The 25,802-nt window shown below is 38.7% G+C and overlaps 1 protein-coding gene and 1 pseudogene across 1 annotated transcript; both read left to right on the top strand.

Moving 5' to 3' along the window:
• Positions 1-3,204: 3,204 nt before the first annotated feature.
• LOC118806728 (carboxypeptidase A1-like) lies at positions 3,205-7,866 on the top strand. The gene is made up of 11 exons (XM_036568258.1): positions 3,205-3,333; positions 4,305-4,386; positions 4,567-4,701; positions 4,819-4,920; positions 5,125-5,226; positions 5,342-5,440; positions 5,558-5,668; positions 5,795-5,885; positions 6,003-6,202; positions 6,313-6,397; positions 7,495-7,866. The coding sequence occupies exons 1-11, from the start codon at positions 3,269-3,271 to the stop codon at positions 7,680-7,682; spliced, it is 1,260 nt and encodes a 419-aa protein (XP_036424151.1). The 5' UTR covers positions 3,205-3,268; the 3' UTR covers positions 7,683-7,866.
• A 5,496-nt stretch (positions 7,867-13,362) lies between these two features.
• Positions 13,363-17,844, top strand: LOC118806729 (annotated as a pseudogene).
• Positions 17,845-25,802: the final 7,958 nt, after the last annotated feature.

Raw genomic sequence — 25,802 nt, 5'->3', positions numbered from 1 at the left:
ATGACACCCTACAATAATTATGCACACCTAAACACTAATCTATATTGTTTACACTTATTTTGTATTCATTTTTTAAACAAATGAGCTACAAATAGATGTCATGACCTGCAACCTGCCTCTGACCTCATGTTTGTCTTTACTGACTCTCTTTCTGAAAAAGTGTAGAAGGGCCTTTATCTTCTGCCTGCACTCCCTTTTGTATCCAGGAGGTGGCACAAGCAGATTGGAATAGCTGTCAGTGAAGTCTGTGTTCAGTGAAAGTCACCATTAATTTGCTATAACTAAAAAAATAAATACTGGAGAATATGGACAACCTTGACTTTGGCCCACACTTCTAATAAAACACAGGTCACCATCTGTGGCATGAAGTCCACAAAAAAATGAGTTTCATATCATTTTTAGCTTGTTTTTTGTTCTCACAGCACTAAACCACTTTCACTGGTTTCAGTCTCAACACATGTTCCTACATACATACACACGCAGAGGAAACTCTCAGCCAAAAAGAGCTCCTTCCACATGAGAGATTTCCTTTAACATAAATATTCATTTCCTTTGTAGAAACATGATAAATCCTTTGATGAAACGCTTTAGTAAAATAAGAGTTAATGAAATCAACTTAAGGTTGCCATTAAAAGGTTAAAAAAAGAGGATCCATCCTTTATTTCCTATGGTTTTTACAATTTATCTAGAAAGCCTTGAGCTGTTTTTCCTTTTAGCTGAGCTTTTCTAGTTTTTCCTCGTTTTTTTATAAATTCAGTCATTTTCTTGTTTTTACAGTCTCTGTTTCCATGAACATTCCTTCAGTTTCCGATCTATTGAGCTTTGTCCTGTAACACACTTATAGTGCTAACTGCCCTCAGGTGTCCTCTCTGTTATCTGTGTATTCAGACAGCACTAAGGGTCAGTCTGCTCCAGCTTCAGGGAACAGCCAATAAAACAATCTAGAACCAGGGTGGGGAACTCTGGTCCTGGATTATCAAATTTCTGCACAGTTTGATGATTTTCCTGCTCAAACACACCTGATTCAACTGATCAGTTAATTGCTGGATTTATGCTGCCTTCACGTCCTGTCAGAAATCTTGCAATATTTTGCATTTACTAGTAGGAAACTCACATTCTTTAATGCTGCTTCCCAACTAGGAGCTTGAAATGTACTTAACTTAAATCTTGTACTTTCCATTTAACCCCTTACATGGCCAATTTGGTAAGTTTTATTACACACTACTATAACCTAAGAATAGCTCAGCCAGTTTGGACTGAAGTCCCTGTAATTACTGAATAATAAGTCTTATTATATAACAAGCCTGGGATTTTAAGGGTTAAAAGCAAATGGCCTCTCACACTAAGCTAACATCTGTTAGGCTGCTGTGTGCGAATGAAAAAGTTTGTAAAAGCATTTACATTTGCTTAAAAATGTAAATGTAGGCATGAAAGTGTATCAACATCATATACAAATAGAATAAGCTCAAGGGCTTAAAACTTGCAAGTATTTCTTGTTTTACTGGCTGCCATGTTGCAACAATGCCATGAAAGAACAACATGAGAAGTCAGAGTTTCTTTCCACGCTTTCCAGTTCCCACGTGGTCGATGAGTTTACTCATTTTTATCAGTAACTTCTAAGTCAGGGGTGGGTAATGGAGGGTCAGAGTGTTGCACAAGTTGGTGTTTTCCCTCTAATACACCAGGTAAGGTTGCCTTTAAGCCCTCCTCAGAAGTTCCTGCTTATGACTTCAGGTCATAAGTATGAGATGATTTCAAGTGGTTTTGGTCAGAAAGTGCTGGAATGATGCTTTTTTGTTTACATTCGTTTTTCTGTCATCAAAGCAAGTAAGTTTCTTTTGCATTACTGCAACAAAATAAAGAGCAGAGGTTGAACATTAGATGATTAATGTTTTTATCCAGTTAGAAGCATTTCATATGCTCATAGATACACACACACACACACACACACACACGCACACACACACACACACACACACACACACACAAACACACATTCACACACACATACATACATGCATACATACATACATCATCTAAACCGCTTATCCTTCTGGGTCGCGGCGGGGTGCTGGAGCCTATCCCAGCTGTCATTGGACGGAAGGCAACACACACACATATATATATATATATATATATGTATATATATACATATATATATATATATATATATATATATATATATATATATATATATATAGATAGATAGATAGATAGATAAAATTTTATTGATCAAATAAATTAGGCAGAAATACAAAATTAGATCCAAGTTAGAGCAAAAGATATCTTTTTTTTTTGAGTGTAGATAATAAGATTTTAGCATACGGTGCTCATGTTTGGCTGCTGAATAACTAAACTACACAGTTTACAATACAATGATCGGCAGCTACCGTTACTTTTTTGTTGACTTAGAAAGTCATGACTCATTGAAAAATATGAGTTTCCCTCTAGCAATTATGAAATTGTGGTAGCTTTCATGTGCACTCAACTTTCAAATCAAATATAGAATAAAGTCATTTTAGTCTCTTTCACACGTAAAATGACTGGGATATAAGCATATGCTATGTGCTTTAATGCTTTTTACTGGATAAAAATGCATTGAGTGTGCCACGCTTTCATTTAGTTCCTATATTGCAAGATAACTTCCTCTCTTTTTTCTCCAGTTTCTCCATTTTGTTTCTGACCAAAAGCGCTTAAACGCACATCATGTCGTACTTAAAACCACTGAAACCATAAGTAGGAGCTTCTGAGGAAGACGTGAAGGCAACTATATTTAGTATTTTACAGCAGGAAAAACACCAAACTCTGCAAGGCCTTTTCATCTGACCCACTGTTCCCCACCTCTGATTTAGAGTGACCTATAAGAAAGGACTGCTTTTCAAAACATAACTGGATCAGACTTTGAATTTGTGCAGTAGAGGACTATAAAATACATAATAAGTCATTAGGATAAACGGTCAAGTCAGGGGATGCAGCTGCTGTGTTCCCATTCCAGTCTTGTTCCAGTTATAGACACAAGGGCTTATCCTAGAAGAACGAATGATCTAGGACCAGTTTTTGCCCTTTAAAATCCTAATCAATACAATCACACAGATAAGAGGGACCTGATCCTGGATCAGTATTCTTACTCTGAAACTTTTGGTAAATATGACTCAAGGTATGGGAAACGAAGCAGCAGTATCATGTGGCGGCCTCAAGGTCACATAACCTTGTGCTGAATTATAAAAGGCCATGGTCACTTTGAACGGTTCTACTGCAGGAAGCAAAGATGAAGCGTCTTTTGGTCTTGCTCGCTCTGTCTGTGGCTGTTTTTGCCAAGGAAACCTTTGTAGGGTAAGCTTCCACACACATAGTACATTTCAGTCTTTGAGGCACTTTGAGGTCAGTACTTTCTGTGAGCTCAAAGAGTGAGTTGGAGTTTTAATACTTCAGGGCTTTACTATGGTTTTAGAGTTTTGATGTGATATGGTTATGATGTTTCAGTGTTTTGATAAGGTCTTTGAAGAACTTAACTTCTCAACGTACACTGGGCAGATTCTCACAGGAGATTCCTCATGTAAAAGTGGAATCTACACAAATGTGTCATTAAAAGCATGAAATTGGGCTTGTGAGTGGTGCAACCCTCTAGCATCGGCTTTATTGTCAGAGGATTGTGAGGTCCATCCACAGTGATTCAACAGCCATCCGTGACTGGGAGTCCAACAGAGCATAATTGTCCTTGCTCTCTCTGGGTGGGCAGGATAGACCTTCTTTTACACCATCACTCACCCCAATGCTAGCCAACACAGGCATATGTTAGCTGACATAACAGAATTAGCAGTTAATGTTCTCCTCCAAGCGTGTTGAGCGCCACTGAATCTTTTCATTGGCGCTTGAAGTATCTCAGAGGAAATGTGCTAGCCCTCAACTTCCCAGCTAGCATTGCATGATGGGGGAGACCAAGCAGGTGGGAATTGGCAATGAAGAAGCTGGAGGAGAACAAATGGGTATCCACAAAAACGTAAAATATTAGTCCATGTTAAACTGGTGTTTGCTCATTTTCAGTAGTGATCATGATAATTTTACATATAACACTGTCCTTAAAACAAGTTTAAAGAGAGTTTTGTGATCATTTATTATATAAATCATTGACACAATAATCATTGCGATATCTCTTAGACCACTATCCTAAAGTTATAACAAATTTGGTAATCTAAAAATACTAGGGATTCTCTGTGAAAGTAAGCTGAACAATAAAAACAAATACAGATAAAACATTGCTTGATTGATTTATAATACCTATGACTGATGTTATGCTCTGACAGACACCAGGTCCTTCGAATCACTGCAAAAAATGAGGCTGAGATTGTTCTCCTAAAGGAACTCTCACAGCTGGAGCACCTTGAGGTAATACTGAATCATATGGCATGAACTTTACAAATTCAATTAAACATGGTGCATTTGATAAGCCTGATTGTATACTAGTCAGCTGATACATGGAACTTCCTTGCATATACAGAACCACGTTTCCATATGAATACCAAAGATTACAATGTCCTTTGTGTATTTGTCCTCTTGTGTTTGCAGCTGGACTTCTGGAGGGAGCCCATTGATGAGTCTCTGCCTGTAGATGTTCGTGTTCCATTCCACAGTCTGCAGCCTGTCAGGTCCTTCCTGGCATATAATGAGATCCACTATGATATCATGATTGAGGATCTTCAGGTAGATACTATTACAAGACTTTACCTGGAAATGAATCTAAATAAACTGTTTGAGTGTGGTTTATTGTTGTCAATGCTGTTTTCACTTTGCTTGACAATCGCTTCCTTGTACACCAAGGATCTTCTGGATACAGAACAGCAGGAGATGATGAGCTCTCGTGCTCTTCAGCCCAGATCCACTGATGACTTCAACTACGCCAGCTACCACACCCTGAGTGAGGTTAGAACTGCATTATTTTGGTGTCTGGGCTTTGGTTGCACATGGGTGTGGTTAGTTCAAATCTTATTTTAAGCTATTTTAAGGTCATATGACAGTGATGGAGGTAGGATCATTGCAATACACCTAAAAATGTCTTCTCATGCAAGACAATATATATGAGTCATAGTTTGACTTTTGCCTGACCTTTACTGCCCTGATTTTCAGATCAACAGCTTCATTGATGCGCTCGTGCAGGAGAACCCTAATTTGGTTAGCAAAATTGTGATTGGCCAGAGCTATGAGGGCCGTCCCCTAAACGTTCTGAAGGTAAGGTGCATTTCATAAATGATTTTAGACTGTACACTGAAACCAACGGAAAACAGAAAGAGGTGGAATTAATCCGCAATTTTGGCTGAACTACTCTTTGTTTGCTCTCTCACAGTTTAGCACTGGTGCTAACCGCCCTGGTATCTGGATCGACACTGGCATCCACTCCAGAGAATGGGTCACCCAGGCCAGTGGAACCTGGTTTGCCAAGAAGGTTAAATTTTCCTCCTTCCTTGACAGAACAAACTTGTACTAATGCGATCCTGAACAGAAGTGAAACCCATGCATGTACCATTTGGCTCTAACATACATTTATTGTTTCTATGTGTAGATTGTAACTGACTATGGACGTGATGCTGCTCTTACCGCCATCCTTGACAGTTTTGACATTTTCCTGGAGATTGTCACCAACCCCGATGGATTTCAGTTCACCCACACCTCTGTGAGCCCTCCAACCATTTAGAAACATGTGAAACCATGTATATCTACAATAATTTATATGGTTATAATGAATCACTTCCCAGTAAACCAATGACTGCTGTATGATTAGAATTTGTCATGTGTTTAGAACCGCATGTGGCGCAAGACAAGAAAGCCCATCTCTGGATCCCTTTGTGTAGGAGTTGACCCCAACAGAAACTGGGATGCTGGCTTTGGAGGTACAGTATATATACTTGCGCATGAAGCTAACTTGTTGCTTTGAAATGTTGCCATATGCATCAAAGAGATCCAGCAGAAGGTCATCACAAAGAGGCATTGCCATCTATCACCTCCAGGTGCTGGCTCCAGTAGCAGCCCTTGCTCTGAGACCTACCGTGGACCTTATGCTCACTCAGAGCCTGAAGTCAAGGCCATTGTGGACTTTGTTAAGTCTCATGGCAACCTGAAAGCCTTTGTGTCCATCCACAGCTACTCTCAGATGTTGCTCTACCCCTATGGCTACACCAAGACTCCTTGCAAGGACCAGGCAGAGCTGGTGAGACCTGAAAAATAGAACCCCCTTTCTTCTCCACGCGTGACACTTAGTAGCTCAGGCCGTTCAGTGCTTTATATTACATGATAAACCTTCCTTTTATGTTCTTGCAGCATGAAGTTGCACAGAGGGCAGTTGCTGCCTTGACGAGTCTGTATGGCACTAAGTACGAATATGGCAGCATCATCAACGTCATTTGTAAGTACAACAAAGCTAGAGCTTAATCCATCTGATCTCATGTAAGAAACTACAATTACTTTGAGGTGGATTTTTGAGGGGTGGGCTGTTTTTATGTTTTATTTTTTAAGCTGGGGGATGCAGACGGAAGGGAGTTACTCATACAAAGTCTAATCTTGTATTGCAGCCATAGAACTGTAGTCTTTAGGTCATCATTACAATGAAGAGAATAGATTATTTAAACAACAGAAATGACTCATCACATGCGGAGGACAAGTTAAAGCTAGAGTTAGCTTAAGGTAGCTACCTAGTTGTCGAAGTACCTTACCTTAGTTTGCCGTCTTGTCTCTGGCTTTAAAGGGTGAAAAAATAATTTTTATCCTTTTTCTGCTGACTAAAGGTAGAATTGCTGATTTCTTTACAAAGACTGAAATGAGAGTTATGCTAATGCTAGCTTGTTTTATTAGCCTATGGCTCAGTGGCTAGGCTAACAGTCAGGGCTGGTAAGGATTCTCAATGGTTGTATGATGTATTTGCACAATGCAAGCTGAGTAGTGAGAGACGGTTGATGAACGAAAAACATGTACAGTCTGTAAAGCATCAAATAAAACAATGAATTCTGTAAAACCAGTGATACTGAGGATCTATTCCTGCACTACAGCATACTGAATAACACAAAAGCCACTTTAAATGCCAATCGGTTCAATACAGATCAGTAATTCCTTAAAAGACCGAAAACTCACAGTGTTACTTAATGGAAATGGATCTGGTTGATCTGGGATCCAGGCCTGCTTTACAGACTTCTCACTCTGTACACAACATCTACAGAGTGCAAATATCAAAATTGTCAGTCTATATCTTAAAACTGTTTGACACAACATATTTATTGTGTTAGGCTTATCATATCTGGGTAGCATCTGCAGGTCCCCCTATAACCCCGAAATATTAGGGTTGATTTCATTTTAACAGTACAGCATGTCCAACAATTCAGCTGCCAAGCATACAAAGATAATTATGTCACTAATGAAAGCAACTTGTTCTGTCTCGACTTTCAGCTGATTCTGTTCTACCAATGCCAGAATTCCCCCTCTAATTAAATTGTCAATTATATCTCTCAGACCAAGCTAGTGGCGGCACCATTGACTGGACTTATAACCAGGGCGTCAAGTACTCCTTCACCTTTGAGCTGAGAGATACCGGTCGCTACGGTTTCCTCCTGCCTGCCAATCAGATCATCCCCACTGCTCAGGAGACGTGGCTGTCCCTCATGGTCATCATGGACCATACCAAGAACAACTCCTACTGAACCAACAGTTCGGTTGACGGTTGATGGGTCATTTAACAAGGAAACGGGGACATCTCTTTCTTAAAGTAGTCCAGCAGCCAGGGTCAACTAATCAGACTTTTGCAAATATAATAGCTTTGGGCCCACACAAGAGCCATAATCCATCTAATCTTGTAAAAAGAGAAAAATAAACTGCTGAAACAATCTTGCCTTATATTTTATGTTGCACAGATGTAATCCAAGACACTTGATGGTGGCAGTTTTGAAGAGTGGGGGTGGGGGGTTGGGGGGGGGCGCAAAATGGCTATCACAGGTGCACAACCCTGGTCCAGGAACACTTTTTCTGTTCTCTGTTTTTTCTGAATCCAGCCAATCAAGGACTTCTGAAGATGTTAATTAGCTGTAGCAAGTGTGGTAGATTGTCATTGTTACTACCCTAGGAAGGTATCTCCAGGAACAGCGTTGGTGATCACTGCTGTAGGTGGGGGGAGGATTGGAAACCAGTGCTATATAGCAATGGTTCCCAATCCTGTTCCACCTACACTAATGCATGTGATCCATCCAATCAATGACTTATACAGTTAATCATCTGGAGCATGAATGGCAGATTGTTGTACTCCGTAGAAGGTAGATCTCCAGGGATGGTGACCACTGCTTTAGTCGATTATGTGTAGTTGTAAAGCCTGTTTCACATGATCTATCATAGTGTAGTCATGGTAAAGGCTTAGTCTGTGGAAGGAGATGATGCATTGATGCATGCACTGGCTTAGCACCTGAGTCACACAGTGAGCTCTAAAGCCGTCTGTAGCACTATACTCAAGGTACCTAAGCTTTAGGGCCTTTTATTAATTTTCCCCTCTAGGTCTCTATTAGAGTTACCCATGAAGCAGTGTTTCTTAACCCTGGTCCTGGAGGCCCACTGCCCTGCAGTTTTTAGTGTTTTCCCAGCCCCCAACACACCTGATCCATCTAATCAATTCATTAATATCCCATTATTGTGTTAAAGTGGGTGTGTTAAGGTAGAGAAAGCACTAACATCTACAGAGCAGTGGGCCTCCAGGTCCAGAATTGAGAACCGCTGCCATAAAGGACCTGATTAGGAGGAAGGGATAAACATGGGTAACCCAACACAAAAGTTACCTAATTGCTGACTATTTTTGTGTCTGTTTTGTCCACCTGTATGACACTGTTGAAGCCCTGGACACATGTGATGGCTAATGGAGGTGCCTGTGGTTTGGAGTTTATGCTTCAGCACCATAAAGTGGAGACAAGAAACTGCCTTGCAGACTGCTTTTGTAAAGTTTTGTAAAGGTTTTAAATGCTTGTTTTCCAAGCATGTTGGAACATTAGTAGGAAAATTAAACAGACTGCCATCAAGTCAGAATAGAAGTTAGAGCCCACCTGCATTGCCGAGGGACTGCTAAGAAAGTAGCATACTTTCTGCCAGGCTATGTTAAGATTAATCGGAGCCTATACACAACCCTGTAAACATCCTGACTTGCACAGGGAGAAGCTGAGAGAGATTGTAAGACATCAACGAGTACATGCGCCTGTATATGGTCAAGATGCAGTGTAATCAGACTGAAGAACCACACTGGTATATTTTGATAACACTTTTTAAAGTTATAGCTTGCCAATAAATCAAATTTACACACCTGTCTAGTTACCAAAGACAAAGTTGATCAGCCACGACATGTTTGATGTCCATATTTTTCTTCTTTAGTTTTAAACTGGAGCTGTGAGTTTATCAGTGTAGCTAACAAACACTAGAAGTCAATAGTCACCCAAATCTTTTCCATAAATACATCCCCAGAACTTCTTCCAATTCACTTAAATCACATTAAAGTTGTGTACATTTTTTGCCAGGCCTTGGTAAGAACAACAAAGATCTTTATTTCACTCTCTGGACTTCCCCAGTTTTATGCTAAGATCCTGCTGGAAATGTCACTGTTCATGACAAACCTACATTGCGTCTCAAGGGGGGCATGATGTGTTGGCTTAGACGATGACTTTTCAAACAGCAAAATTTCATTGGGCTCACCAAAGTAGACTTCTTCTCCCTTTTATCTTATAGATAGTGATATATAAGAACCTTTCTAATCTTGTGAGAACCTTCTGAGCAAACAGTTATCTGTACCAGAAAGTCCAAATAATTTGGTGGAAATCTTTTCGCAACATGATTTTTCAGAGTCTAAGTAGGAATCCCAGCTGAGCCTGCACTGCTGTTTCAGGCATTTTACTGCACTGAGAACTTCATCAGTGAGCAAGTTATTGAGTTGCGATTGTAGCTGACAGACTGGTAGGGTTGTAGATCACTGCGTGATCAGTGGATTTTAGAGTGTTAAAGTGCACACAGGCAGCCATAGAGGTATTCTGAAATAATCAGTTGCTGGACTAGCAAGTGCCTTGCTTCACACTGATCTTTGAGTCAACCTCCACAATAGAATGTTGTTTATGCTCTGTTGAGGTGTTCTCATGTACTGCAGTGGGTTATGAAATGTAACCTCTACATTTTGCAAGTCTCACAAAGCCTGGGTAATCTTTGTGGAGCTCTCTCAATGAAATGAAAGTACTCTGATTACACGACAACTAATATGAGTGCACTGATAGTCTTTTGATCAGGTTTATTTACAGTGCATCAGGCAGCAGGGTCCTGCCAGTTCTTCGAGACAAATGAAATCAATTGTGAAGAACTATCACATATGGTTGCATAAATGCCTGTCATGATTTGTTAAATGACAAACGATTGCTACAGTGTTCCAGCGAACTGTGGTGGTTTTGAGATCCTCATTTTGCTTCAGCAGTATATCTTCTTTAACTACAGCAACAATTGTTATTCAACAAGGGATCTTACATCACACCATGTTACATCAATAGATTGGCTTTTTTCAAAACATATGATCATATTTGTTTCAGGACACCTTCAGTCAACCTTGTTATATCAGTACAGTTATTATGAAATAAAATGTTCAGAGTATGTTCACAGTTAACAGTGACTGAAGCTTTTCAAACTAAATCTCTTTAAAGTCTAATGTGACTAAAGCTACTGAACACAAAAAACACGTGCATTGACTGGGTTTAGCCAGATACCACAAGATATCACACACAAGTGTTAAAAAAAATGGACAATGGCAAAACAAAGTGAAACAATTACACAAAATGCTCCACTCTCTGTGTGAAAATGAGAGGAAAAATAAGGCCAATCAGCTACTCCTGCTTCTCCACTTGTGCTGAGCTGGATCAGCTAATTTCTGTAATAACTCTCGCTAGGACGAAGCAATCTGAATGAAACAATGTGCAATGTGCCCCTCAGTATATGAAGCTTTGAACAAGCTGGGACGCCCCTGAGTTAGAGCGATAAGGTAGGTGTTGTACAGCCGTCGCAACGTTTAACCTCTGTTTGCAACTTCTGGGTGCATACCCCCCGTACCCCTTCATGTGTCTGGCAAAAAACGATCACTTCCAGCATCATATGTAATGCAATCGATTACACAAACGTCAAGGTTTGTAGAGTATTTTTTTGGTTCAGATTGCTTCATCCTAACGGGAGTTACGACAGAATATTCGGGGCCTCTTTCAAGTGAATCTCCCCGTACTTAATAAATCTCCATTTGAAATGCAAAATGTATGCATATTTTAAATGTACACACTAAAAAAACTGGCATCATGACTGATGAGGAAAGAGAGGATTGATAATGCAGAGAGATTTAACAAAGAATAAACAATAAGGCTGCTAATATTAAAAATGACAAATGTGCCTAAATAAATTATTCTCCCAATTAGTCTACGCTCTTATTTTCTTTTACTATCACAGTCTGTCCCACTTACTGTCATATCCCATACAGACAGTGGGGCAGGTTCTAACAATGGAACACTTCTCATAAATAAAAGTACAAAACAGTCACTGGGGCAGAACTCCTCTTGTCACTGGGGTGGAAGCCACAGGGGTACATCTCAGTACCTTTGGTCAGGGAACATAACTGTACCATAATCCATTATAATTATATTTTCTAAGTTGTACTGACTCCACACACCCCGTCTCGTCTCCAGACGTTTTATTTTATTGTTCTGTTTTAAAACATTAGGTTATGAAAAGGTATAAATCCGTACTTTTCACCTGGGAAAAACATATTTAATGTACACAACTACACCTTAAAACCACTGTGGTACCTTTGAGGGGACATTTACATTGTTTGTACCTTGATGAACAAAAAATGTACCTGAACAGAACCTTTATTTCAGTGTAGTGGTGTAGTAGACTTCTTCTGTTACCTGTGACAGACAAATATGAGTATCTTGTATTAATGTTCTCAATGTTAATTGTTCTCAAGGCAGTATTAGGTGTTTACTTCAATGCACCTCAGACTTTATCAGTAAGGTCACTGATAATTACAATAATGATCACACATGTATTTCATGTATTCATGATGTCTATAAAAATAATAAAAAAACAAACACAAGAATACAGTTACATCACTTGGGATATTTGTAAATTAAATTTATAAAACAAAAACAAATCATATGATCAAAAACAATAGCTTTTGCATTATAATATGGATCTACTGCGCTCAAAAAGTTGGACCCATCTATCATCATTTGTTTTTTGGGATGATAAAACTCTTTTATTTGTTTTATATTATTTACCATGACTTATCAATCAATACTTTCAGTCTGACTGAGCAATAGTGAGCTAGAAATCATTCACCTAAACCCCCTATTTTACTTTAAAACAAATGCTGGAACACTAATCCACAGGCACCCGTTCAAACCAGAGCTCTCTGACGCACCATCCTGACTCTAAACTTCATTAACACTGAAAAACAGAGAAAGTTAGAAAACTAAGAAAATGTGAATATTGTGTTGTATTAATCTGACAAAAACAATTGTAAAAATTGTCACTAAGAAATATTAAAGATATGCTGAAAACTCCAAAATCAAAAATAGAAATGTGCTGACGTGGTAGAGAGAGACAGGACGTGCTCAAAACCTGCCTCACTCTGACCATCCAAAAGCAACATCCAGCAAGCCTGACGGAGCGTCAGACGTCCAACCTCATTCACTCCATTCCTAGAAGATTTGAAGCTGTTATCAAAAAGAAAAGACATGCAACAAAATGTTGACCTAAACAAAATATTAAATACTGATCTGCATAAAGGAAAGAGACACTAATGTTTCAGTACTTTTACTTGTCTTAGCTTTCAGTTAATTATAGGATCTTCTGAAGTTTCAGAGATTCGGTTCTCATGGCTGGTTGTTATGACCTCTTTGATGAATATGAATGAATAAATGACACATTAATTTTGGTACAAAATACATAAACAAGACATTAGTGGTATTCAGAGAGTGTCAAAAGACTTCTTTAGAGCACTGTATGTAAGCTGATGAAACATTAATAGTTACACAATGATATTTGCTCTGTTATGCATGTGCTGTAATTTGATATATAAAAGTTTTGAAGATTAAATAGAGCTAACATATTAAATATTAAACATTTATAATAAGTATGTGAAAGTACTGCAGAAAAGTAATCTGTGCAGCTCTTGAATGTAACAAACTTCGTCTTTTTTGTGTGTTTAGGGGACTGTTATAGTGTAACTGTGTTTGTTTGTCAGTTGTTTCATGAAGAAAAGTAGGAACTGTTCTGTTGTCAGTTCTGTGCAGCAACTCAGACGACCCCATCAGTGTAGAAACAGTATCTAAGGCCAAAGTCACAGAGCAGCTCTGCTACTGGAGGCAAAATGAGAAAGCTGTTGGTTTTGGCATCTCTGTTTTCGGCCGTCTTTGGCAGGAAGACTTTTGAAGGGTATGTGTTCAAAATAAGCTTATATATATTTCATCATTGTTGGAACCAAACCTTTTTTTGTTTATAGAGTTTGAATGTTCCAGCTGCTGTTTACACCATGTCAAAACTTTGTGATTAATGGATTAATAGAAATAGTCAAAGAATAAATTCTTAGTATAATAGAATAAAAGATACAATCAAATTTAAGAACATTTTTGCTTCTTCTGTAAAATTATTCTTGATCAGTGATGATAAACATTATGTGTTTTAATCACCGGTAAGGAAAGTTCATGAATTACTGAACTTGACATTAATAGACACCAGGTCCTGCGGATCACTGCAGTCAATGATGTTCAGATCTCTCTGCTGAAGAACCTGACTGATCATGAATATCTTGAGGTAAAATTCTTCCTGAATGTTGTAGGTAGTTTATATATCATTAGCGTTTGCATGTAAAATATCAATGTGCTGCATGTGTCTGTCCACCTGTGTGCAGCTGGACTTCTGGAGGGAGCCCGTTCACGAGTCTCTGCCTGTTGATGTTCATGTTCCCTCAACCAGTCTTCACAAGGTCAAGAGCTTCCTGAAGAACAACAAGATCCATTATGAAATCAGGTTGGGAAGTTTTGTGTTTTATTATTATTATTATTATTATTATTATTATTATCATTGTTGTTATTATTATTTTTGTTGTTGTAGTTTCTGGTAATCATTTGAAAAAAAGTTCAAATTTTGAAAAGTCACAAATTATAAAGTTTATGATTTCTAAATGCCTAAATGCGTTAACATATAGAGTAGAAGTCAATTTAAACTTCTAGTAACTTTAAATTTGCTAATAAAATAGTTTTTTCCACCAGGACCTTGTGGATAAGGAACAGCAGGAGATGATGCGCTCTCGTGCTCATAAGCCCAAATCCACTGATGACTTTGACTACGCCAACTACCACACCCTGGATGAGGTCAGAACTATTCTTCTTTAATGTCCTGGCCTTTGTTACACAGGGGTGTGTTTATAGCCTATATTTGTCTCCATCAGCTTAATTATTTCAAGAGATTTTAAAGTCATGTGATGACAATTTAATGTGATCACAGTCCAAAAATGCATAGGTTTTCTCATGTGGTATGGCTTAAACAACTTGTAGATGATGACTGTGATTTCTTCAGATCAGACCTGCTCCTGGTCAATATTCCCCTAACTGTTCCTGGAATAAGATTTCTTTTAATCAGTCAAAACCATGTGATGTCATCAATTCAATAACGACTATGAATAGTCTTAGGAGTAGCAGTGTTAAGGGTCATCATTAAAGTAGTCAGAGTAGACCCTCATCCTTAAGTGCTCTGTAAATTTTGATCCAGAACTATCATCATGATATTGACTCTGAAGAGATTTTCTAATATCCATTCTAATATCTTCATCTTCATGTTGATCCAGGACAAATTTACTAATGTTGATCTACATCATCTTCATGTTGATCCGGAATAGACCTACTAATGTTTCAAGACTATCATCTACATTGTTGATCCTGGACAGATGTATTAATGTTTATCTAGAACCATTAATTCTGAACAGATTTGGCAATGCTGGCTGGGGACCTTTGTCTTTATATTGATCCTGGATAGATTTATAAACGTTGATCTAGGATCATCATGTCTATATTGACCCTAGATAGAGTTACCAATGTTGATCCAGGACCCTCATTTTCACAATAATCCTGAATAGATTGGCACATTGTGACCCAGAACCATCAACTTCCTGTTGATTTTTAATAATTTACTAATGTTGATGCAGGACCACCATCTTCCTGTTGATTTTGAATAGATTTACTAATAATTTATGATCTACATGAAGATAATGGTCCTGAATCAACATTAGTAAATCTATTCAGGACCATTATCTTCATGTTGACCCTGAATAGATTTACTTATGTTGATTTATGTTGATTCAGGTGAATCATATTCATGATGATCCAGACTAGATTTTCATATTACAGGACTTTTATCTTCATGTTGATCCTGGATAGACTTAGTGAACAATTTTACTTGATTTTATTAATTTTCAAGTGGCTCAGGGAGGAGTATCTAGCACACACTGATGACATGATCAGAAGTGTTGCAGGAACAGGAAAGGGATATTGATCCATGAACATGTTTTATGTAAATTCACGTTCACTGATGTTTGACCTCTGACTGGCCATCAGATTTGCATCTTTAACCACGGAGCTCTAACTTTCAGATTAACAGCTTCATCGACATGCTGGTGAAGGAGAACCCTAAATTAGTTAGCAAAATTGTGATTGGTCGAAGCTACGAGCGCCGTCCCTTGAATGTTCTGAAGGTAAGTCACTACTGCTAATAACTGTTTATAATGTTTCATTAAAATAAATAATTTTAGACGACACAGTGAACAGATGGGGAAAGAATGAGGTGTACAACAAGGAACTACTTTTGTTGTTAGCAAATTTATCCATTTCTTCTAAGTTATGTTTTGTTTGCTCTCTCACATAGTTTAGCACTGGTCCTAACCGCCCTGGTATCTGGATTGACACTGGCATCCACTCCAGAGAATGGGTCACCCAGGCCTGTGGAACCTGGTTTGCCAAGAAGGTTTTAACTCATATAAATAAGATCCTGAGGTGAATCAAAACTCATTTGAAAGTATGTGTATCATTTAGCTGTAACACATGTCTGTCTCATTGTGCAGATTGCGGCTTCCTATAACCGTGATGCTGCTCTCACTGCCATCCTTAATAAGTTTGACATTTTCCTGGAGATCGTCGCCAACCCTGATGGATTCCAGTTCACCCACACCACTGTGAGCCCTCACATGTTCAGAAAAACATTAACCTACGTGTAAGATCTGTTACACGGTTACAGTCCATCACAGTAACCAAATAAATGATGGTTCTTCTAATCTGCCATGTGTTTAGGACCGCATGTGGCGCAAAGACAAGGAAGCCCAATCCTGGATCCAGGTGTGTTGGAGTTGACCCCAACAGGAACTGGGATGCTAACTTTGGAGGTACTGTATACAAAGTTATACTGACTTTTCTGTAGTTTATGTACAATAATACATCAAGCTAAAGATCGAAGCACTTTGATCTCCAGGCCCTGGTTCCAGTAAAGACCCATGTGATGCTACCTACCGTGGAGCCTATGCCCATTCAGAATCTGAGGTAAAGGCCATTGTGGACTTTGTTAAGTCTCATGGCAAGATCAAAGCCTTTGTGTCCATCCACAGCTACTCTCAGTTTTTGCTGTACCCCTATGGCTACACCAAGACTCCTTGCAGGGACCAGGCAGAACTGGTGAGACCTGAAAAATAGAATTTCCTTTCCTATCTACACCTGACACTTAGTAGTTCAGGTCTTTCAGTGCTTTGTGTTACATGATAAACTTTCCTTTTATGTTCTTGCAGCATAAACTTGCAGGGGAGGCTGTTGCTGCCTTGAAGAGTCTGTATGGCACGAAGTACACATATGGCAGCATCATCAACGTCGCTTGTAAGTAGAACAGAGCTAGAACTTAATCCATCTACTCCCAAGATGAAACAACAAGCTAAAAGCTAGAGTTAATAAGGTAGCTATGAGGTTATCGAAATAACTTACCTCAGTCTCTGACTTTAAGGGTAAAAACATCTCTGGCACTCATTTTCCACCGAATAAAGATAGAATTGCTGACTTCTTCACAATTTTGTTTGAAGATTGACGTACACTAATGCTAGCATGTTTGTTTTGTTAGCCTATAGCTTAGTGGCTAGGCTAACAGTCAGGACAGGTAGGGATTCCCAATGGTTATGTGATGTATTTGTACAATGCAAGCTGGGTATTGTGAGAATATTGATAAACGAAAACATGTACAGTCTGTATAGCATAACATATAGAAGTTCTCACTCTGTACACCTACAAAGTGCAAATATCAAAATTTGGAAGTGTTCGATGCACCCTATTTATTGTTTTTAGGGTTTATCATATTTGAGTAGCAGCTGCAGGTCCCTTAAAATAATTCTGGAATAAACTCTCCAAACCCCAAATATCAGGGTTGATTTCATTTTAGCAGAGCAGGAAATCCAAACAATACAGCTGCCAAACATATGAAGATAATTATGTCACTAATGAAATCAACCTGTTTCATGTTGATTACCAGCTGATTCTGTTCTACCAATACTAAAATTTTCCCTCTAATCAAATTCTCATTTCTATCTCTCAGACCAAGCTAGTGGTGGCTCCATTGACTGGAGCTATGACCAGGGCATCAAGTACTCCTACACCTTTGAGCTGAGACCTTTGCAGTCCAGTCCCTACAAATTCTTTCTGCCTCCTGATCAGATTGTCCCCACTGCTGAAAGAGACGTGGCTGGCCCTCATAGTCATCATGGAGCACACCAAGAACCACCCCTACTGAACCAACAGTTGGGTTAAATGATGCTTCAGGAATCAATCTTCTGATGAATCTTCAAATGAATGAATGAATAAATAAAAATAAATAAATAAACAAGCAAAGTAAGCAATATTGAGACAATAAGATTCTCTGTTGTTTCTCAAGAGGACATTAACTGAGGACGTAAATTTTGTCAGTGGTGGTACAACTTTACTGATCTTGTCCAGCATATCTATGTCTTATGCTTGAATTACACTTAAACATTACTACACCTTGTGTCAACGCAATGTCAGTTTTTTTGTGGCCCCAGCTGTAAAAAGGAAGAATGTAATGTAAAGTATTACATTTTAAATAAGTGTCAGTCAGAATAGTGGGTCAGTCATTTCAAAAGCCTTGGATTTTGTATTAAATATTTCTTTTACTTCTTTGTACACTGAATCATACAATCTATATATCTCAGTAAATGTGATGCCTATATTTTACCACATCAGCACCACCACAGGTCTGTTTTTAGACCTGGTTAATCGCCTACATCAAACAGAACAAAGACATTCATGTGACACTTGAGGAAAGAAAAAGGGGGAAAAATACTTACTACTACTTACTACTAAATACTTAGAATATTAAAAGAACCAGATTTCATTTAGCCCATATATTGCCACAATAGAATAATCATGCACATTTAAACACTTAACTACCTTGTTTAAAGGTACCAGAGAATGCATTTATTCAGTATTTTAAATTGTTCTGTGATGTCTACATAAAAGGTATGTGATTTTGTTTGGGGCAATAAAATAGATGCGGTTTTATACACCCATTTTTACACCCAAAGTAAAATGAACCTCTGTGTAAATAAGCTATTTACGTCTTAGGTAGCTATGCTAGTTACTTGGAGCTTGCTGGTAGCTAACGTTACCTGTACTAGCTACTTGCTTATGATCTCAACACAAAGTAGATTAAAGTTGTTAGCTCACTATGAAACTTTCAGTTTAAGATAATCTGGCTTCAATCTTCAAAAAGGGGATAAAATCACAGGGCAAGGCTTCTGCTTACAGGTTGCTGATGGGGCTGTGATGCTAATAAAGTTTGAACTGCCCTCTCTTCAGTCTCTTCACTGTCCAACGCTCAACTGTTCAACGAGTGAAGCTGCTCGATATTGTTCAAGGTTTGAGAAATTGTCTGGAGTGAAATGTGCAGAGCAAACTAACTACTCTGAATTAAAGTTTCCGGAATCCTGTTAGAGGGCGGCACGGTGGCGCAGTGGGTAGCGCTGTCGCCTCACAGCAAGAATGGCCTGGGTTCGATTCCCGGCTGGGTGACCAGGGTCATTTCTGTGTAGAGTTTGCATGTTCTCCCCGTGTCTGCGTGGGTTTCCTCCGGGTACTCCGGTTTCCTCCCACAGTCCAAAAACATGCAGTCAGGCTGATTGGACATGCTAAATTGCCCCTAGGTGCGAGTGTGTGTGTGAATGTGTATGTCTGTCTGTCTGCCCTGCGATGGACTGGCGACCTGTCCAGGGTGTATCCTGCCTTCCGCCCAATGACAGCTGGGATAGGCTCCAGCACCCCACCGCGACCCAGAAGGATAAGCGGTTTAGATGATGGATGGATGGATGGAATCCTGTTAAAGATGTGGAAGCTAAAGTTGGCCTCCTTTTGCCAACTTGTTTTGAGAATTTTCCGTTCCACCTTAAATGGTGCTGCAATTACATTCTGGCTCCCGAACAAGCTGTAGCATTTAAGGTGGGACAAAAAAAATGATTAAGAAGCTAGTGAATAGGAAGCCAACTTCAGCCTCGTTTAAAGATGAACATCAACCATGCTCGAATATGCAAAGTGCCGACAACCCTTCACAACCGGCTGGTGTATGTAAATTTTCAAGGCATATATTAATGAGTCAAGACTGTTATGTAACAGTTTAGGTTTTTGGAATCGGCCCATTTTACCGCCCTCTTTTGCAAATGTGTTCGAGGTTCATAGTATGTAAATTCCATGTACTGAACACTTTATCTTCTGCATGCACTTCCTTTTGTGTCCAGGAGGTGGCACAAGCAGATCAGCATAGTTGTTAAGCTGAAGTTTGTGTTCAGTGAAAGTTACTCTTAGTTTGCTGTAAATGAAAAACAAAATACTGGAGAACATGAACAACCTTGACTTTGGCCCACACTTCTAATACAACACAGGCCACAGTCTGTGGCAGGAATTCAACTGCCTTGTGATTTCATGGCAGTTTCATATCATATTTAGCTTGTTCACTTTCACTGGTTTCAGTCTCAACAAATGTTCCTACATTCACACACAGAGGGAGCTCTCAGCCAAAAAGTCCTCATTCCACATGAAAGATTTCCTTTAAAATAAATATTCAGTGCTTTTGTAGAAACATGATAAATCATTTGATGAAGCTGAAAAAACGCCTCTGTAAAGTAAGAGTTTGTAAGTTCACCTTAAGGTTGCCTTTTATTTCCTTTGGATTTTAATATTCATCTAGAGAGCCTTGGGCTGTTTTTCTTTTAGCTGAGCTTTTCTAGTTTTTCCTTGTTTTCCCAAAAATTCAGTCATTTTCTTGTTTTCACAGTCTCTGTTTCCACAAGCATTACATCATTTTCTGATCTCTTGAGCTCTGTCGTGTAACACACTTATAAATGCTGGCTAACTATAGTATAATAATAATAATAATAATAATATTTATTTATATAGCACTTTTCATGTCGGTGGCAGCTCAAAGTGCTTTACAGACAGGTGATCAAAACATACAAGAAATCATTAGTGTTTATTTAGAATCAGACGAAAATGAAAAAAATCAAATTAGAAGATAAATACCGCGAGACGTAGAGTTTTAATTAAATGCTGAGTTAAAGAGACACGTTTTTAGATGCTTCTTAAAAGTGAGCACTGAGCTTGACTGTCTAATAAAAGGTGGAATTGAGTTCCACAGTTTAGAAGCATAATAACTGAAAGAGTCTCTTCATGTTTTCTGTATTTTACTGAGGGTATTTGTAGAAGGTCAGTATCTGCAGATCTTAGATGACGTGCCGGAACATAAACAGACAGACACTCTTAGATGTAAACGGTGCTTTAAGGTCATTTTGGGCTTTAAAAACTAGTAGCAGAACTTTAAAATCTATCCTGAATGATACAGCCAGCCAGTGCAGGTCTTTTGAAACAGGAGTGATCTGATCTCTCTTTTTTTGTTTTTGTTCTTTTTTTTGTTTTTGCTTTGCTGCTGCATTTTGTACGAGTTGTAAGGGATGTATAGTTTTCTTAGGAAGTCCAGTAAGAAGAGCATTACAACAATCAAGTCTGCTTGTAACAAATGCATGAACAAGTTTCTCTGCGTTGCTCTGAGATAGAAAAGGCCGAACTTTAGTGATATTTCTCAAATGATAAAAAGCTACTTTAGTGACTGTGTTTACATGCAGGATAAAACAGAGCTCAGAGTCTAAGATCACACCCAGGCTTCGTACTTCAGATTTGGTATATGAAGCTAAAGAACCAAATTCTTTAGCTTAATAAATCTCATAAATCATTTTTCTCTGAGTTTCTGTACCAACAATCAGTCTTTCAGTTTCATGATTTAACTGTAGAAAATTTTGTGACGTCCACTGAGAAACATCTGACACACAGCTAGTTAGTCTGTCTACAGAGTCTTGATCTTCTATAGGAATATAAATGTATAACTGGGTGTCATCAGCATAGCTATGAAAATTTATACTGTGCTTCCTAATGACATCTATAGGTAGCATGTACAAAGAGAAAAGCAAAGGCCCTAAGACTGAACCTTGAGGGACTCCACAAGAAATGGCAAATCTTTTTGATGAATGATTTCCAAGTGAAACCATGAACTGCCTATTACCTAAATATGATTTAAACCAATCTAAAACTGTGCCCGAGAGGCCGACCCAGCATTCAAGACGCTGGATTAAAATCTTGTGGTCAACAGTATCAAAAGCTGCACTAAGATCTAATAAAACCAAAATAGAAGAAAACAGAAGAATAGAAAATAGAAGAATGAGCCTGAGGACATTCATAACGCAAATCAATATAACGCAAATCAATGCAATGAAAATCAAAAATCACAGATTTTAGAAGATAAATCACCATGAGACGCACTAGCAGACAAGTTAGGGTTAATTAGTTGGTCTATGGTGGAAAAAAAGGATTTTGGTATTATCGTTGTGTCTGTTGATTACACTGGAGGGGTATGGCTGTCTGGATATTTTCAAAGCATTATTATAGACTGAGATCTGCTCGTTGAGAATATCATAATGTACCTGCAGTTTAGTTTTCCTCCGTAAGTGCTCTGATTTACGACATTTTCTCTTAAGATGGCATATTTCTGCATTCATCCATGGATTTTTAAGAGCGTGCAAGCTTTTATTCCTTTTTTACTGGAGCGAGAACATCAATAGTAATCTAGCACTTAGATCGGAGACTAGATCATTAAAGGAAGGAGTCAGATCTGTATTCGCTGAACTATTATAAACGGTTTTAAACTTCTCAACTGTTTCTGAGTCAATATAACGTTTTTTAAAGAAACTTTCAGGTACTTTCTTCTGCCCTCAGGTGTCCGTTCTGTCGTCTGCATATTCAGACGGCAATGAGAGTCAGTCTGCTCCAGCTTCTAGGACCGGGATGGGGAACTCTGGTCCTGGATGTCAAATTTCTGCACTATGTAATGAGTTTCCTGCTCAAACACACCTCATTCAGCTTATCAGTTAACTGCATGATTTATGCTGCCTTCATGTCGCGATTACTAGTATGAAACTCACATTCTATAAAGCTGCTTTCCAGCTAAGAGCTTGGAATTTTCAAAGTTGAATCTCGTACTTCCCGCTTAAAGGCGTTCATGCAAATGTACTCTCATAGACTGTGGATATAAAAAACGTCCTTAAAGTGTTTACATTTGCTTAAAAAAGTGGACATAGGTATGAAAGTGTGCAGTTCAGAATCATGCACAGAACATAACCTTACAGTTATCCAATTATCCCACTCTTTTTATGAACATTACGCAAATAGCATATGATACACAAAGAGATACTCAAAAATCTCTTTAAAAGCCTTAAAGGATATTAGTATTTCTTGTTTTTTTGGCGCCATGTTGAAATGATGGAGAAGTCAGAGCTTCTTCCCACACCTCCCAGTTCTCACGTGATCATGAGTTTACGCATTCATTTTTTTTCAGTAACTTTTAAATCAGGCATGGAGAAGGGAGGATCAGAGGTTTGCACAGTTTAACGTTGCCTTCAGGTCTTCCTCTAAAGTTCTTACACACAACTTCAGAGGTGATGAGTATTGCCTGAAATGTGTTGAAGTGGTTTTGGTCAGAAAGTGCTGGAATGATGCTTTTTTATTTACATTTGTTTTTCTGATATCAAAAAGAGCTTATTTTCCATAACTGCAACAAAATAAATGAGATGAGTAATGCTTTTATCCAGTTAGAAGTATTGCATTATACAGGGAGATTCACTCCAAAGAGGCCCCGAATATTCTGTAATAACTCTTGCTAGGACAAAGCAATCTGAACGAAACAATGTGCGATGTGCTCCTCAGTATACGGAGCTTTGAACAAGCTGGGATGCCCCTGCATCGGAGCGATGAGGTAGGCGTCGGACAGCCATCGCAATGCTTAACCTCCATTTGCAACTTCTGGGTACAGACCCTCGTACCCCTTCATGTATCTGCCAGAAAACAGAGATCACTTCCAGCATCATATGTAATGCAATGGATTACACATACGTCAAGGTATGTAGGATTTTGTTTTGTTTCAGATTGCTTCATCCTAACAGCAGAATATTCGGGGCCTCTTTCAAGTGAATGTCCCTGTATATGCTCAACTGTTTTTTTGAGTTTGGATATAAGAGTAAGACGTTAAGACAGGCTGATAAATAACTAAAATACACTTGGTTTACGGTACAACTATCAGCGGCTGCCACTTTTTGGTTGACTTAGAAAGTCATTGAAAAATACAAGTTTCCCACTAGTAATTATGACAGTGTGGTGACTTTGATGTTCACAGACTTTGTAAATACAATATTTCTAAGATAAAACTGAAAGCAGCATTAGCTTACCAAGTTAGAGGTGTCATTAAAAAAGCCATGCTGGTGACCACACTCTTCATTTTGTACGAGTAAAGCAAAATAACTTCCTTTCATTGAAAAGATTCAGTGGCACTTCAGGTATGCTAGCCTTCATCTTCCCAGCTAGCATTATGTGATAGGGGGACACCAAGCTAGCAGGTGGGAATTGGGAATTAATAAGTTGGAGCGGAACAAATGAGTATCCACAAAAAAGTGAAATATCTGTTAAACTGACTTTTCCTAATTTTCAGTAGTGATCATGCTTCCTTTACATGTAACACTGTGCTTAAAATGACTTTTAAGAGAATTTTATGATTATGAATTATATAAATCATTGACACAATAATCATTGCGATATCACTTCTACAACTATATTGTAACACCACTAACCTGAAGTTTGGGCAGTAAATTTGATAATCCAAAAATACCAGGAATTCTGCTGAACAACAATAATGAAAAGATTGCTTGATTGATTTATTAACTGTTTGATTTATTTATTTTATTAATGACTAATGACATTAATAATGCTCTGACACCAAGTACTTTGCTACATGATTGGCAAGTTTGTCATTGATGATATCCTCATTTACTCACCTGGAACTCCAATGTTTTCTGGAATTTGTTAAATTCTATTGATTCTTTATTTGAAACTTAAGTAGCATTGCGGCACCTTTGACAGCCCTCTTAAAGGGATCACCTAGAAGACTGAGTTGGAGTCCTCAAGTTGAATGTGCTTTTGACTTTCAAAGAGGCTTTTACATCTCCTCCTGCTCTCAAACACCCTGATCCTTCCAAACCGTTTACTGTAGAGGCAGATGCCCCTGAGACTGGTGTGGGTGCAGTTTTATCACAAAGATCTGGAGAAGCCCTTAAACTGTACCCTATCGTGTTCTCACATAAACTAACACCTACTGAACACAACTATGGGATCGGGGATTGAAAGCTCCTAGTGGTAAAACTAGCCTTAGAGGAATGGAGACACTGGCTAGAGGGTGCTAATCATCTCTTCACTATCCTGACAGATCATAAAAACCTAGAATGTGTATATGCTGCAAAATGTCTCAACCCCCACCAAGCATGCTGGTCTTTATTCTTTTTGAGATTTAACTTCAATATCTCATATTGTCCTGGTTCTTTTACCCCCACATGTTAACATGGCACAGACAAGGAGATAAAGTACTAGAAAAAGTGACTGTACCTGATCAGAGCCCAGCTGACAAAATGTACGTATCGTCTCAGTTCAGAGATCGCCTCATCACTGGGGCTCATTCCTCTCTTACCTCAGGCCACACAGGAGAGACCAGAACTCAGCAATTAACAGCCAATCACGATCACTATACTTGACATTCACACTTTCATGTCATCTTGCTCAGTTTGCTCTGAAAGCAAAAATAACAAAGACACTACCTGCTGGTAAACTCATTCCATTGCCCGTCCCTAGCAGACCCTGGTCCCACATTGCCCTTGACTTCGTTACAGATCTACCCATATCTCAGGGATTCACTACTGTACTTACTGTTGTCGAAAGATTCTCATAAAGTGTAAGATTCATTCCATTTCCTTCTTTGCCCACCACTTTAAAACCACTACCACTTTTAAAACCACTTTTATCTGACAGAGGTCTGCAATTCACATCTCAAGTGTGGTCAGCCTTCTTTGAACATATCGGGGTTTCGGTTAGCTTGACTTCTGGGTGCCACCCACAATCAAAATACGAGTGAATTAATCAAGAATTAGGTGAATTCCTTACAGTATTCTGTCACAATAACCCCAACGAATGGTCACGCTACTTAGTCTGGACAGAAACAGCACAAAATTCACTTAAAAGCTCTACTGTTGTTATCACCCCTTTCCAGTGTGTTCTCGGATTTCAACCACCTGTTGCCCCATGGACTGGACTCTCTTC

The sequence above is a fragment of the Colossoma macropomum genome, unplaced genomic scaffold (assembly GCF_904425465.1).
Source record: "Colossoma macropomum unplaced genomic scaffold, Colossoma_macropomum, whole genome shotgun sequence".
Taxonomy (NCBI): Eukaryota; Metazoa; Chordata; class Actinopteri; order Characiformes; family Serrasalmidae; genus Colossoma; species Colossoma macropomum.
The sequence above is the reverse complement of the archived record's forward strand: the minus strand, read 5'-3'. Positions and strand labels throughout refer to the sequence as shown.